The 16,657-nt window shown below is 47.0% G+C and overlaps 1 protein-coding gene across 6 annotated transcripts in view; it reads right to left on the bottom strand.

Annotated features, from left to right (window-relative positions):
* LOC147100723 (MORN repeat-containing protein 1-like) overlaps positions 1–16,657 on the bottom strand; it is a 166,396-nt gene that overhangs the window by 146,429 nt on the left and 3,310 nt on the right. For all 6 annotated transcript variants that reach the window (XR_015073540.1, XM_085967259.1, XM_085967258.1 and 3 more), the window contains exons 3-6: positions 15,667–15,765; positions 14,161–14,271; positions 13,918–14,008; positions 1,793–1,880 (exon numbers count right to left, since the gene is read on the bottom strand). Coding sequence is in view for 5 of the 6 variants with exons in the window: in XM_085967259.1 (XP_085823385.1) it covers positions 1,793–1,880; positions 13,918–14,008; positions 14,161–14,271; positions 15,667–15,765 (389 nt within the window). In the remaining variant the exon portion in view is untranslated. The remainder of the gene's footprint in view (positions 1–1,792; positions 1,881–13,917; positions 14,009–14,160; positions 14,272–15,666; positions 15,766–16,657) is intronic.

The raw sequence follows: 16,657 nt of genomic DNA, 5'->3' as shown, positions 1-16,657 counted from the left end.
TAACCTAAATTCCCAAATACATACACACATAAAAACAGTTCCAGTGAATGGTGTGAAAAGAGAAGTGATTATACTATGGGAAAGTGATGTTATCGGGCACTGAATCTGAATTAATTCATTCATTACACAGTGCCATGGTGAGGTAACGTGTTCCTGCCTGCACGCACTCCACACAGCTGCACTACTGACGTCTGGGGAGACTGGAGCCTGGAGCCTGGAGCCTGCAGTGGGCAATGACACCAAATGGCATCCACAGTCCTGCAGGAGTTAACCATTCGAGTGCCAAAGTTCTACTTTCTGCCAAGACCAGCTTTAAATTTGCTGGTCGCCGCCCCCCCCCCCCCCATAGAACACTGCCATTTAAGAGACGTTCGAGGGAGTTGTGCACTTTTCTGATTCTGTTTTATAGCCAGAGCTAAAAAGGAAAGAAAAGGGAACAAAATGGTAGAGGAAAATCATTTTTATAGAAGACTATTTATTTAGGACTGCACAAAAATATACGTCTCATTATTTTGTTCCCATCTCCCTTCCTCAAGGCACGAACCATTCCCCAGCTGAGGGGGTAGGCTGGCCACCAGCTCCCAGGCCTTTGTCAATGGTGTCCTATAACCCAGCTGAAGCAGCCTGCAACAATCCCCCCCTGACTTTCTCCTTCAATGGCTCAGCCTGGATTGGGAATTCACCGCCGCATTGCTCCACGGGGGCTCCATATAAATCCCCATTAACAATCCCACAAAGGGGGAACCGCCATCTATCACTCCACAGCAGGGTGAACCCCCCACATCGCTCTCAGCGGGCTGAACACCCATTTACTGCCCCATGAGGCTCCCACTGCTTCTCAGAGTTAAAAAAAAACACTTTGCATACAAGCGTTTTAAATTTTAAATCGAGTTCTATTCCCAAGAGAAAGACTTTGGGGTTTAGTTCAAAAGCTGGTACGTTCATTCTGCACTTTTAGAAAAAGCTTCAATCCAGAGAATCACAACACTTAAACCTGAGAGCTTAGCGCTGTAAATGGACCATGTGCTACGGTACTGAACTGGAAGGTGCCACCCTCAATCCCCAGTCTGTGCTGCATTAGCTGATCTCAGATGGGACTGAGGTTCAAGTGTCACAATTGGTCCAGACGCCTCATCTAGTGAAGTCGGCGGAGTCCAACCTACGCCACATGAGCCGTATCCAACCCTGGCAATCTGGCCGATTAAGTTGAGGCAACTCAGTTCTATTTATCCTGGTTTGCCCCGTTTGAATTTGGTGGGCCTGAAGGTTTGAAATGGGCTGTTCTCTTCTTGGTGGACAAATCCTAAATCAAGATAGTATCAGCAACTTGAGACACATTAGGAATTAACGGGAACATTGATTTCAACATTTATGTGGAGCCCACAAGGCACGTGACAACATTGGGTGAGCATCGGACTGGGGTCAGCTGCGTTGCCCTCCATGGTCAAACAGCCTGCTGATGCTTACTGTACAAGCTCTCACATGAAGAATGGCCACTTGGTTGAGATATGGCAGGGCTGACGCCACTGTTGGAGGGGTGACCGAGTAAGTGTCAACCTTGTCAGGCGAGGAACGGGAGGAAAGTCGAGGTGTGGGGGGAAAGTAAAGCAAAGAGAAACCGTGGAACATTTTGCAAAGTGTTATTCCTAGACTTTTGTGAAATAAAATTGCAGCTTTAGAAATTTCAGTTGCCTTCTGCTTCTGAAAACTTGCAGTCTGTTAAACCCTGCAATGTGGTGCCTTTGAGATGAAGAGCATGGTCACAGTGACATCTACTGGCAAATAGGAATACCTCGTATAGGGAACAATCTGCACACTGTAGCATGCCATGGCCTTGCCGCCGGTCCAGGACCCAGTCTCCTTGGTAGTGATCCCCGTTCCTGAACAAGAGAGGGAAATAGGAGTTATGCTTTCTATCTCTATTTTCAATAAATTCATAAATGATTCATCTTAAAATGTCTAATTAAAAAAAGTGGTCAGCTTGTTCCCCCCCCACCCCCAGGCAGGCAAGAGCACCGACCGGTCTGGAACTGAGCCGTACAGACCAGGAGGTTCTATCACTTGTTGGTGCTGAGTTTAGCTGACCTCAAGGGGAGGAGTGGTAGGGGCACTAGAATTGACCTTAAAAACCCTGGGCTGGTGGGGCGGAGGGGAGGGGGGGGCTGTGGGGGAGAGGAATATCTGCCGTGGTTCTTGCCCCTGATCATGGTGTAGTGACCCCTGCTGAAAAAGACACATTGGGTAAGGAGATAATTGGGCTTTGCTGCAATTCCCCCCTTGGTAGAATAGCCAGCCAACACTCTTTGTCTGGGCTCGTTCCTTGGGCAAGGCACCAGAGGCTTGCAGTGCCCATGGAACCCCACCACAGCATGAGTCAGCAACTTGTAGAAAAATAAGAAAAGGCAAAGAAAATGCTGGCTCAGTATTAGGGGCAGGGGCAGGCGCAGGACAGAGGACATCAATTCAGCTGAGGCTGCAATGCTGCCAACTTACTATTGGAAAGTTTTCTGCTGTTGCTGTTGTTGGTATGCTTAAACTGCAGAAAAATAAATAAATCTGTTCACTGCAGGCTCCAGACCGTCTGCTGGAGTTTCCTGAAGTGAAGCGAGACAGAGAGGAAGTACCGTAAGATCCAGTGCAGCAGGCGCAACTTCACGCTTAAATCTACAAGCACCGCAGAAGCCATGCTTTGCTGCCAGGTATAACTTTCTCACTGATGCAAACTCCACACCTTTTTGTTCTAAATTTTAATTATTGCAAGAATATTTCCTTACAATCTTTTTATAAAATGTTCACAAACAATTTTTTATTTTCTTCAGGAAATAACAGAGGACAGTCACGGATCACTAGTAAGCAAATTTATTGCTAAGACTGCACCAACAACAGCTTTAGTAGAGAAAGCTAAGATTGCAGCTGCCCAGCTTCACCTTACTGTCCTTTTTGGCTACACTTATTCTGTTGAAATCAGCCTCAAAACATTTAAATATCATCCAAATAAGTTAATAAAAAGTTGAAATGGAAGAACGATATTGATATATAGCACCGTTCAAGTCCTCGGGATATTCCAAAGCGCTTCACTGCTTAAACATTCACTCCCTCCACCACCGGCGCACCGTGGCTGCAGTGTGTACCATCTACAGGATGCACTGTAGCAACTCGCCAAGGCTTCTTTGACAGCACCTCCCAAACCCGCGATCTCCACCACCTAGAAGAACAAGGGCAGCTGGCGCATGGGAACATCATCACCTCCAATTTTCCCCCTAAATCACACATTTATCCCAACTTATATCGCCGTTCCTTCAGTTGCTGGGTCAAAATCCTGGAACTCTCTACCTAACAGCACCGTGGGAGTACCTTCACCACACAGACTGCAGCGGTTCAAGAAGGCGGCTCACCACCACCAGCGCAAGGGCAACTAGTGACGGGCAATAAATGCTGGCCTTGCCAGCGACGCCCACATCCCAAGAATGAATGAAAGAAAACAGCTAATGAATTACTTGTGAACTGTAGTCAATGTTGTTTTATAGACAGGCACGTGAGGCAATTTGTGCAGCGCCCACCAATAGCAATGACATGAAGACCAGTTAATGCTGTATTGTTCCACGGAAGCTCAACGTAAACTCGAGGAACAGCACCTCATCTTCCGATTAGGCACTCTGCAGCCTTCTGGACTCAATATCGAGTTCAACAATTTCAGATCATAACCTCGGCCCCATTACACATTTTTTCTTGTAATTTTTCCACTCCTTTCCCCCCCCCCCCCCTTTCCTTTTGTTTCTCTCTCACACCTGGCAGCTATCTCTTGCCCTGCCAGTACACTTTACACCTAATCTCAGCCTATTACCATCTCGTCTAGCTCTTTTGTTTCTTTCACTTCTTTTGTCCGATCGCAGCCCTGCCTTCAATCTAATTTCTTTTCTTTCCAGTTTTGAAGAAGGGTTCGACCCGAAACGTCAACTCAAATTTCTCTCCATGGATGTTGCCTGACCTGCTGAGTTTTTCCAGCATTTTCTGTTGTTATTTCGGATTTCCAACATCTTGCTGGTGTTGGTCGAGGGTTAAATGTTGCCTGGAACATCAGGAAAAGTCCGCTGCTCTTATTCAAATAGTACCGTGTGATATGTTACATTCAGGCAGAGCCTCGGTTTAACGTCCCATCCAAAAGACGGCACCTCCAACCATGCCGCACTCAATCAGTACTGTACTGAGGTGATAGCCTAGATTAAACACTCAGGTACCAGAAGAGGGGCTTGAATTTCCAACTTTCCAACAGAGACGAGAGAACGACCACTGATACTTCATTGACAATTCCACTCCCCTGCCAGTCTGTCTTTACCCTGCACTGGAGTTACACTCCATGTGGTGCAAAGCCCAAATGGGGAGCGGCTCCTTCGGTGTCTCACACAATTCTACTCTAGTCAAGTCAGGACCTGACTCTGTGGAGATATACTGGTACATTTGCATTGCTTACTACTTTACACTGCTGTACCCTTCGATTAACTTTATGTTCCTGTCATGGAGAGACACGCAGCTCCCGTTGGCTGGTCATAGCAGCAGCATTAGTGTTAGCTAATCAGAAGACTGTGGCCCTGACAGTACCCCTTCTCCCCAAGACTTTCGAAACCATGAGTAGTCTGAGACAAATATATTGCCATGTTATTTACTCCAAGCCATTGGTGTGTAAAAGCGATCTTGGCAGCTCCTCTGACAGCTAATTAGGTAAAGCACTGCTCCGTGTAGTACGGAGTCAAACAGAATAGAGAGGTCCTAGTTTGATCCCCAGTCTGTGCTATGTCCGTCAATCTCAGTGGCATGAAGGGGAGGACCCAACAATTGGCCTTAGTGCTTCTGTGTTAGGGGAAGTGAGGGAGCGTAAAATCAGCCATGGTTCTTGTTCCGAAACACTATCCAGTGCTCTCTGCTGGTAAGTGCAGGTTTGTGGACATAAGGAGTGGCCATGACCGGCCTCCGCTGTGGTTTACCAGGGTCAAACACTGGCCAGCCACGTTTAACCAAGATAAAAACTGGACAGGGGTAGGGGAAAGCGTAGGATAATGCTTTGCTGATGAAGAGGTTTACTGAAAACTTTTAATAACACAACAATAAATTAATGTTCTCACATCTCGACTAAAATAGACTTCTATTTAAACAAAAAGGCTTTTGGCAGCAGATTTACATTTTCAGAATTTCCAGACGCCCACTGAAAACTTGACTATTCAGTTCAAGACTAGCTGAACAGCCTGCCAAAACACACGAAGAAAGGCCGTCTGGGTAAGATACTGTAGGACCGTACCTCAGCATTAGTCAGCGCCTGTGGAACTGTACCCCAACATTAGTCAGTGCCTGTGGCACAGTACCCCAACATTAGTCAGCGCCTATGGCACTGTACCCCAACATTAGTCAGCGCCTGTGGAACTGTACCCCAACATTAGTCAGCGCCTATGGCACTGTACCCCAACATTAGTCAGCGCCTGTGGAACTGTACCCCAACATTAGACAGAGCCCGTGGCACTGTACCCCAACATTAGTCAGTCACAGAATCACAGAAACCCCACAGTGCTGATAGAGGCCATTTCAGCCCATCGAGCCTGCACCGACACATATCCCACCCGATCCCCGTAACCCCTACACCAACGCATATCCCACCCTATCCCCGTAACCCCACGTATTTAATCCCCCTAACACTAAGGGTCAATTTATCAGAACCAATCAACCTAACCCGCACATCTTTGGACTGTGGGAGGAAACCGGAGCACCCGGAGGAAACCCACGCAAACACGGGGAGAATGTGCAAACTCCACACAGACAGTCGCCCGAGGCCGGATTCGAACCCGGGTCCCTGGCGCTGTGAGGCAACAGTGCTAACCACTATGCCACTGTGCTGCCCTGTCTGTGGAACTGTACCCCAACATTAGACAGAGCCCGTGGCACTGTACCCCAACATTAGTCAGCGCCTGTGGAACTGTACACCAACATTAGTCAGTGTCTGTGGAACTGTACCCCAACATTAGACAGAGCCCGTGGCACTGTACCCCAACATTAGTCGGCGCCTGTGGAACTGTACACCAACATTAGTCAGTGTCTGTGGAACTGTACCCCAACATTAGTCAGAGCCTGTGGCACTGTACCCCAACATTAGTCAGCGCCTGTGGAACTGTACACCAACATTAGTCAGTGTCTGTGGAACTGTACCCCAACATTAGACAGAGCCCGTGGCACTGTACCCCAACATTAGTCAGCGCCTGTGGAACTGTACCCCAACATTAGTCAGCGCCTGTGGAACTGTACCCCAACATTAGACAGAGCCCGTGGCACTGTACCCCAACATTAGTCAGCGCCTGTGGAACTGTACCCCAACATTAGTCAGTGTCTGTGGAACTGTACCCCAACATTAGACAGAGCCCGTGGCACTGTACCCCAACATTAGTCAGAGCCCGTGGCACTGTACCCCAACATTAGTCAGCGCCTGTGGAACTGTACCCCAACATTAGTCAGTGTCTGTGGAACTGTACCCCAACATTAGACAGAGCCCGTGGCACTGTACCCCAACATTAGTCAGCGCCTGTGGAACTGTACCCCAACATTAGTCAGTGTCTGTGGAACTGTACCCCAACATTAGTCAGCGCCTGTGGAACTGTACCCCAACATTAGACAGAGCCCGTGGCACTGTACCCCAACATTAGTCAGTGTCTGTGGAACTGTACCCCAACATTAGTCAGTGTCTGTGGAACTGTACCCCAACATTAGACAGAGCCCGTGGCACTGTACCCCAACATTAGTCAGCGCCTGTGGAACTGTACCCCAACATTAGTCAGTGTCTGTGGAACTGTACCCCAACATTAGTCAGCGCCTGTGGAACTGTACCCCAACATTAGACAGAGCCCGTGGCACTGTACCCCAACATTAGTCAGCGCCTGTGGAACTGTACACCAACATTAGTCAGAGCCTGTGAAACTGTACCCCAACATTAGTCAGTGTCTGTGGAACTGTATCCCAGCAGTGGTCAGTGCCTGTGGCACTGTACCCCAACATTAGTCAGTGTCTGTGGAACTGTACCCCAACATTACTCAGTGCCTGTGGAACTGTACCCCAACATTACTCAGTGCCTGTGGAACTGTACCAACAGGCAGAGTAGTAGTCGCAGGCAGGTAGTGCAGGGGTCCCCTGTGGCCAACCCCCTCTCAAACAGATATACTGCTTTGGCTACTGATGGGGGGGGGGGGATGGCTTACCAGGGGAAGGCAGCAGCAGCCAACTTCCTGGCATCAGGGGTGGTTCTGCTGCACAGGATGGGAGGAAAAAGACTGGGAGAGCTATAGTGATAGGGGATTCTATTGTAAGGGGAATAGATAGGCGTTTCTGCGGCCGCAAACGAGACTCCAGGATGGTGTGTTGCCTCCCTGGTGCAAGGGTCAAGGATGTCTCAGAGCGGCTGCAGAACATTTTGGAAGGGGAGGGTGAACAGCCAGTTGTTGTGGTGAATATAGGTACCAACGATATAGGTAAAAACCGGGATGAGGTCCTAAAAACTGAATATAGGGAGTTAGGAGGTAAATTAAAAAATAGGACCTCAAAGGTAGTAATCTCAGGATTGCTACCAGTGCCACGTGCTAGTCAGAGTAGAAATAGAAAGATATTTCAGATGAAAACATGGCTAGAGGAATGGTGCAAGGGGGAGGGATTCAAATTTCTGGGACATTGGAACCGGTTCTGGGGGAGGTGGGACCAGTACAAAATGAACGGTTTGCTCCTGGGCAGGGCCAGGACCAATGTCCTAGGGGGAGTGTTTGCTAATGCTCTGGAGGAGGGTTTAAACTAAAATGGCAGGGGGTTGGGAACCTGAGCGGAGAGGCAGAGGAAAGGGAAACAAGGATAAAAGCAAAAGACAGGAAGGAGAAAAACAAATGTGGCAGGCAGAGAAATCAAGGGTTTAAATCAAACATGGCCACAGTAAATAATAATTCTAAAAGATCTAAGAGCGTTAAAAAAACAAGCCTGAAGGCTTTGTGTCTTAATGCAAGGAGCATTCGTAATAAGGTGGATGAATTAGCTGCGCAAATAGAGGTAAACAAATATATGATTGGGATTACGGAAACATGGCTCCAGGGTGGCCAAGGCTGGGAACTCAATATCCCGGGGTATTCAATATTCAGGAAAGATAGGCAAAAAGGAAAAGGAGGTGGGGAGCATTGCTGGTTAAAAAGGGGATTAACACAATTGAAAGGAAGGATATTAGCTCTGATGATGTGGAATCTGTATGGGTAGAACTGAAAAATACCAAGGGGCAGAAAACGTTAGTGGGAGTGGTATATAGACCTCCAAACAGTAATGCGGAGGTCGGGGATGGCATTAAATGGGAAATTAGAGAAGTGTGCAATAAAGGCACAGCAGTTATCATGGGTGACTTTAATCTACATATAGATTGGGCTAACCAAATTAGTAACAATACTGTGGAGGAGGAATTCCTGGAGTGTATACGGGATGATTTCCTGGACCAATATGTCGAGGAACCAACTCGAGATCAGGCCACTTAGGCTGGGTATTATGTAATGAGAAAGGATTAATTAGCAATCTTGTTGTGCGAGGCCCCTTGGGTCAGAGCGATCATAATATGATAGAATTCTTCATTAAGGTGGAGAGTGAAATAGTTGACTCAGAGACTAGGGTCCTGAATTTAAATAAAGGAAACTACGATGGTATGAGGTGCGAGTTGGGTAGGATTGATTGGGGAATGACACTCAAAGGGTTGACGGTGGATGGGCAATGGCAAACATTCAAAGATCGCATGGATGAACTACAGAATTTGTTCATCCCAATTTGGCATAAAAATAAAACAAAAAAGGTGACTCAACCGTGGCTAACAAGGGAAATTAGGGATAGCATAAGATCCAAGGAGAGAACATATAAATTGGCCAGAAAAAGCAGTAAACCTGAGGATTGGGAGCAGTTTAGGATTCAACAAAGGAGGACAAAGGGATTAATTAAGAGGGGGAAAATAGAGTATGAGAGTAAGCTTGCAGGGAACATAAAAACTGACTGTAAAAGCTTTTATAGATATGTGAAGAGAAAAAGATTGGTGAAGTCAAGCGTAGGTCCCTTACAGTCAGAATCAGGGGAATTTATAATGGGGAACAAAGAAATGGCAGACCAACTAAATACATATTTTGGTTCTGTCTTCACAAAGGAGGACACAAATAACCTCCCAAAGAAGTCGGGGAACATAGGGTCTAATGACAGGGAGGAACTGATAGAAATCAGTATTTGTAGGGAAATGGTGTTAGGGAAATTGATGGGATTGAGGGCCGATAAATCCCCAGGGCCTGATAATCTACATCCTAGGGTACTTAAGGAAGTGGCCCTAGAAATAGTAGATGCATTGTGGGTCATCTTCCAAAATTCGATAGACACTGGAACAGTACCCATGGATTGGCAGGTAGCTAATGTTGCCCCACTGTTCAAAAAGGGTGGTAGAGAGAAAACGGGGAATTACAGACCGGTAAGCCCGACATCGGTAGTGGGGAAAATGCTAGAGTCCATTATAAAAGGATGTAATAGCAGAGCACTTGGAAAAAAGTGACCGGATCGGACAAAGTCAACATGGACTTACAAAAGGTAAATCGTGCTTGACTAATCTACTGGAATTTTTTGAGGATGTAACTGGTAAAATAGATAACGGATAACCAGTGGATGTGGTGTATTTAGATTTTCAAAAGGCTTTCGATAAGGTCCCGCATAAGAGATTAGCGTGTAAAGTTAAGGCACATGGGATTGGGGGCAAGGTATTGACTTGGATAGAGAACTGGTTGGCAGACAGAAAACAAAGAGTTGGAATAAACGGCTCTTTTTCTGAGTGGCAGGCAGTGACTAGTGGGGTACCGCAGGGATCGGTCCTTGGACCCCAGCTATTCACAATATATATTAATGATCTGGATGAGGGAACTAGATGTAATATCTCCAAGTTTGCAGACGACACAAAGCTGGGTGGGCGTGTGTGCTGTGAGGAGGATACCGAGAAACTCCAGGATGATTTGGACAGGTTGGGTGATTGGCAGAAGCATGGCAGATGCAATATAACGTGGATAAATGTGAGGTTATCCACTTTGGTGTCAAAAACAGGAAGGCAGATTATTATCTGAACGGCAATAGATTGGGAGAAGGGGAAGTGCAACGAGACCTGGGCGTCCTTGTGCACCAGTCGCTGAAAGTAAGCATGCAGGTGCAGCAGGCGGTTAAGAAGGCAAATGGTATGTTGGCCTTCGTAGCGAGAGGGTTTGAGTACAGGAGCAAGGATGTCTTGCTGCAGTTGTACAGGGCCTTGGTGAGACCACATCTTGAGTATTGTGTGCCGTTCTGGTCGCCTTATCTGAGGAAGGATGTTCTTGCCATGGAAGGAGTGCAGCGAAGATTCACCAGGCTGATACCTGGGATGGCAGGAATGACGTATGAGGAGAGATTGGGTCGATTGGGCTTGTACTCGCTGGAGTTTAGAAGAATGAGAGGGGATCTCGTCGAAACTTATAAAATTCTAACAGGACTAGACAGACTAGATGCTGGAAGGATGTTCCCGATGGTCGGGGAGTCCAGAACCAGGGGTCACAGTCTAAGGATAAGGGGTAAGCCATTTAGGACAGAGATGAGGAGGAATTTCTTCACCCAGAGAGTGGTGAACCTGTGGAATTCTCTACCAAAGAAGGCAGTAGAGGCCAATTCATTAAATATATTCAAGAAGGAGTTGGATATATTTCTTAAGGCTAAAGGGATCAAGGGATATGGAGAGAGGCAGGAACAGGGTACGGAATTTGGACGATCAGCCACGATCTAATTGAACGGCGGAGCAGGCTCGAGGGGCCGAATGGCCTACTCCTGCTCCTATCTTCTATGTTTCTATGTTTACCCCAACATTACTCAGAGCCTGTAGAACTGTACCCCAACATTACTCAGAGCCTGTAGAACTGTACCCCAACATTACTCAGAGCCTGTAGAACTGTACCCCAACATTATTCAGAGCCTGTGGAACTGTACCCCAACATTATTCAGAGCCTGTGGAACTGTACCCCAACATTATTCAGAGCCTGTGGAACTGTACCCCAACATTATTCAGAGCCTGTGGAATCATACCCCAACGTTATTCAGAGCCTGTGGAATCGTACCCCAACATTATTCAGAGCCTGTGGAACTGTACCCCAACATTATTCAGAGCCTGTGGAACTGTACCCCAACATTATTCAGAGCCTGTGGAACTGTACCCCAACATTATTCAGAGCCTGTGGAACTGTACCCCAACATTATTCAGAGCCTGTAGAACTGTACCCCAACATTATTCAGAGCCTGTGGAACTGTACCCCAACATTATTCAGAGCCTGTGGAACTGTACCCCAACATTATTCAGAGTCTGTGGAACTGTACCCCAACATTATTCAGAGCCTGTGGAACTGTACCCCAACATTATTCAGAGCCTGTGGAATCATACCCCAACGTTATTCAGAGCCTGTGGAATCGTACCCCAACATTATTCAGAGCCTGTGGAACTGTACCCCAACATTATTCAGAGCCTGTGGAACTATACCCCAACATTATTCAGAGCCTGTGGAACTGTACCCCAACATTATTCAGAGCCTGTGGAACTGTACCCCAACATTATTCAGAGCCTGTAGAACTGTACCCCAACATTATTCAGAGCCTGTGGAACTGTACCCCAACATTATTCAGAGCCTGTGGAACTGTACCCCAACATTATTCAGAGCCTGTGGAACTGTACCCCAACATTATTCAGAGTCTGTGGAACTGTACCCCAACATTATTCAGAGCCTGTAGAACTGTACCCCAACATTATTCAGAGTCTGTGGAACTGTACCCCAACATTATTCAGAGTCTGTGGAACTGTACCCCAACATTATTCAGAGCCTGTGGAACTGTACCCCAACATTATTCAGAGCCTGTGGAATCGTACCCCAACATTATTCAGAGCCTGTGGAACTGTACCCCAACATTATTCAGAGCCTGTGGAACTGTACCCCAACATTATTCAGAGCCTGTAGAACTGTACCCCAACATTATTCAGAGTCTGTGGAACTGTACCCCAACATTATTCAGAGTCTGTGGAACTGTACCCCAACATTATTCAGAGCCTGTGGAACTGTACCCCAACATTATTCAGAGCCTGTGGAATCGTACCCCAACATTATTCAGAGCCTGTGGAACTGTACCCCAACATTATTCAGAGCCTGTGGAACTGTACCCCAACATTATTCAGAGCCTGTGGAATCGTACCCCAACATTATTCAGAGTCTGTGGAACTGTACCCCAACATTATTCAGAGTCTGTGGAATCGTACGCAAGCATTAGTCAGCAAGTGTAGAATATTGTACCCCAGGGTGGAGTCAGTACCTTCAGGACAGGATGAGGAAAAAATAAAATAGAATAGCAGGCAACCTTTTATATGGTACTGGAATAATTGTACACATTTGCCCACTGAAGCCCATGGTTAAATGGCAGCGTGAGGAGTTGGTTTTACCAGCTGCAACCCTAGCACAATATAAAAGCATCTGCAGGCAGCACCAAATTCATTCCTTTTTCCTTGATATTGGTCCTCTCTCAATGTCACCTGCATTTTATTGCTTTTCCCCCTCTCTACTTTATTTCCTTCTCTCCTGAAGATACCCATTCTTGCCAGGTGTCCACTGGTACCTCAACAAGGCACTGCATGCGAAGCCCAGCCACTGAGTGGTCGGCAATTGGGGAAACTATCTCAGCTGAGCCGATTGGCTTCCTCACCCACCATCCACAAACACTCACTTTCCAGCGGGGGTCACTGGAGAGCGAGCAGGAGCAAGAGCCCTGGCCCCAGGGCACAGCGGCCGGTCGTACTGTTCCCCTGCCTCCAACCCAAGTGAAGGTCAACTAACTCGGCACAGACCAGCGACTGAACTTTACTGTTTAAACACAGGGAGAGTCAGACAAATCAATACCAATGAAAACATAGTGGATACATTAGAGGTATGAAAAAGATACTTGTGAGAGGACAGCCGCTGCTTCTGAGCAAGGCACCGCCATGAAACAAGGGAACAAGGTCATTAAAACATGACCATGTGTGGATGAGTAACTGCGAGCAGGCATATTAATGAAATCCTTCACAAAGAAATCCACTTGAGATTTGACAGAATGGAATTTGTATCGATGGAGCAACAAAGACTTTCTAACCCAGCAGTACAGGAGTCATTAGTCCTTGTCAAAGTGATCTTTTGCCTCATTAATTGTTTTTTTAAAGTTCATCCTCTGCAGGGTGCAGTGCCCTGCTCTATGTGCAGTGTGTAAAACAAGAGCAGGGGCCATGTTTCTAAACAATATTCTCTGACAGTTTAGTCCCCTCCTGTCCTCTTCTGACAGCACGTAGTCCCAGCTGAGCTAAGCTCCACGCTCTGGTACCTGGCCCAAAGTGCCATGATTCAGGTTTGATTGAACTACGAGGGCAGAGTACCGGGGGGGAGGGGAGATGGGTGATCACACTCCTCCCTCCCATTCCCTGTATTTAGGGCTCTGCATTTTTGGTATTTACTTTTGAAAGGGTTTCCCAGGAGTTTTTCTGGCTAGAAGGATATTCTGATAGGGTGAGATGAAGTAGGGTGGGAGGAGGCTCGTGTAGAGCATAAACACTGGCGTGGGCCAGTTAGGCCGAATGGCCTGTTTCTGCGCTGTTAATTCGATGTAATTAAATATGTAATATTTTGGGTCTTTCAAAATTGGGGGGACAGAAGAGGAGAAGGCAAAAGCTTGAGAGAGACAAAATGCCCGTACATAGCTGGAAACAGCTGTGTGCATCTCATCGGTGCTCATTCTGTGTATTCGCAAGTACTCCCTCGCTAACTAGGAGGATTAGAGTGGAGCAACGAGGAACTCTCCCCTCTGGCCTTCACTTACTTATAGTACATCTCTCCTTCTCCATGTTTCTTATGGTTGTGGAAGGAGCCTCGGTACATCTGGCCCTCCTTATCAGTCAGTGCTCCATGCCCTAAGACGGAGGAATTAGGTACAGTTACACATTCTGCCAGCAACAAGCAGCCTGTCGTTCTGTAATTATAGCCGGTGCCACAAGACAACACAACGTGAAGTTGCAAAGCCAGGCTGCAGATGGAGTCAAAATCAGACAAAAAATTAATTCACCTGTTCGGGCACCGTAGTGAAACTCTCCTTCATAGTGGGTGCCATCAAGGTGCTTCATCACTCCATATCCGTGGATCTCTCCCTGCATGAACTGTCCGCAATATTCATTTCCTTTAAAAATGTAAAAGCATCTTTTTTATTTCTAAATTCCTCCCCTTCTCTTCCTCCAGGCGCTGAATCTTTGCTAGGAGTTGTTTCAAAGGGCAGCAAGCCCTCTGATATCTCATTAAACAGCCATCCTTTGCGTAAGGTGTTGTATATAAATGCAAGTTCTTTCTTTCCAAGGTGGCCAGCAGCCCTCCAGTACTTCAGCGAGCTTCTACTGTTTATGTATGAGCCAAGACAGTGAGTGACAAGCAGGCTGTTCGCTCAAGGCAGCCATCACAGCCAAGCCCGATCCACACACAGGCACTTTCCATCAGGGACCACTGGAAAGAGATCCACACTGAGCCACAAAGTGACCGCGTACTTCCACCTCTGTAACATCGCCCGTCTCTGCCCCTACCACAGCCCATCTGCTGCTGAAATCTTCTTCCATGCCTTTGTTACCTCCAGTCTCGACTATTCTAATGTTTTTCTGGCCGGCCTTCCACCTTGCACCCTCCGTAAACTTGAGCTCATCCAAAACTCTGCTGCCCGTATCCTAACTCGCACCATGTCCCGTTCACTCATCACCCCTGTGCTCGCTGACCTACATTGGCTCCCGGTCCGGCAATGCCTCGATTTTGAAATTCTCAACCTTGTTTTCAAATCCCTCCATGACCTCTCGCCCTCCCTATCTCTGAAATGTCCTCCAGCCCTATAACCCTCCAAGGTCTCTGCGCTTCTCCAATTCTGGCCTCTTGCGCATCCCCAATTTTAATCGCTCCACCATTGGTGGCCGTGCCTTCAGCTGCCTGGGCCCTAAGCTCTGGAATTCCCTCCTGAAACCTCTCTCTCTTCCTTTAAGACGCTCCTTAAAACCTACCTCTTTGGCTAAGCTTTTGGTCACCTTTCCTAATATCTCATGAGGCTCGGTGTCAAATTGTGTCCGATTACACTCCTGTGAAGCGCCTTGGGATGTTTAACTACATTAAAGGCACTATATAAATGCAAGTTATTGTTGATCAACTGAAGCACCAGGTGAGTTTGAAACTCCAGCCATTCTACAGTAATACCCGATTGACCTTACACAATGGACGGGGATAATAGGAACTGCAGGAACTGTCCGAGAAAGGCCCAAAAATATAGAAACAAAGAAATAAATTACAGGGCACAAAGTCCGTACAGGCAACAAAGACAAACAATATTTTCCAATTGTTCATAAACACAAAATGTAATAATGTACCGAAATGTTTAATCATTTGTGTGTGACATCACTGAAGTGAAAAGGACACACAGCTAGCTCACTCTTTTTCAGCTCCTGCTCCTGGTTTGCTAGATTCTATTTTTCTAAACGAGGATGTGCTTTTAAGCTCATCTGTAAGAGATTATTCTAACAGGTAGCAGTGTGAGGCGTTTTCGTACCTGAGGCGGCCCAGTACCGAACACCATTCCCTTCTATTTCTCCGTTCACAAACTCCCCCGCGTAGTAACTGCCATCCTTCATTAGAAACTTCCCATTACCTAGTGTGGACAAAAATAAAATCAATTACAACCTTTCATGTCTGACGGAATTTGAACTGTGCGACCTGTTTACAAATCACAGAATATGGACGGCAAGCAATGATAAAACAGACCTGCCTTGCTCTCTAAATGGGTTTGTTTGGAGATTGACATTACCCAAGAGGAATGAAACATAAGACAAAGATTGTAACCCAGGCTTAAAAAAGAGCAACTGTAAACATAGGGCCAGGGACATGTCGTGATAGGTCACAGAAAGTTGTCCCTATCATGAGCAGCTGTGGCTCAGTGGGTAGCACTCTTGCCTCTGAGTCAGAAGGTTGTGGGTTCAAGTCCCACTCCAGACACTATGGGGTAGATTTTCCCGAACCTGTCGGGAAGAAGGCGGGACTTCCCCTTTCGGGTTTTTGACCCGCCTACTTCAACGTCTGGCCAATCCGCGTGATAAACCCGACACCCGGTGACGTCACAGACTGAAATTTCATCTGTCGAGTCCTTGACAGATGAAATATCAGTGTTTGACAGCTGTGAAACACTGACAGTCTGAGTTCTACCATGAGTCATTCTGCACAGACTCAGTTAGAACTCTTACCGGCACTCAAAGCTGAAGGCTGTCACTTCAGCTTTAAGCGCTGGCTGAGTGATGCGCTCCCGACGGCTACAGGAAGAAAGGCTGTGAAGGTAAGTACAGGTAAGTAAAAGTTCTTTACACACTTTAGACACACCAAACACACTTACCTTTACACTCATGCACCCATCACTCACCTGAACACCAACATCGCGACCCCTCCAACTCCTTCAACCCGACGGCCCGCCTGCTCTAACCTGACGTGGTTTGGAGCCATCGGGAAACCCACACGAAACCCCTCAAAATAGGGATTAGGCTAAAAACTGC

This window comes from Somniosus microcephalus, chromosome 25 (genome assembly GCF_052327205.1).
Source record: "Somniosus microcephalus isolate GS21.2 chromosome 25, FLI_Smic_1.0, whole genome shotgun sequence".
NCBI classification, from domain to species: domain Eukaryota; kingdom Metazoa; phylum Chordata; class Chondrichthyes; order Squaliformes; family Somniosidae; genus Somniosus; species Somniosus microcephalus.
Note: the sequence above shows the minus strand (reverse complement) of the source record. Positions and strands in the feature narration are given on the sequence as shown.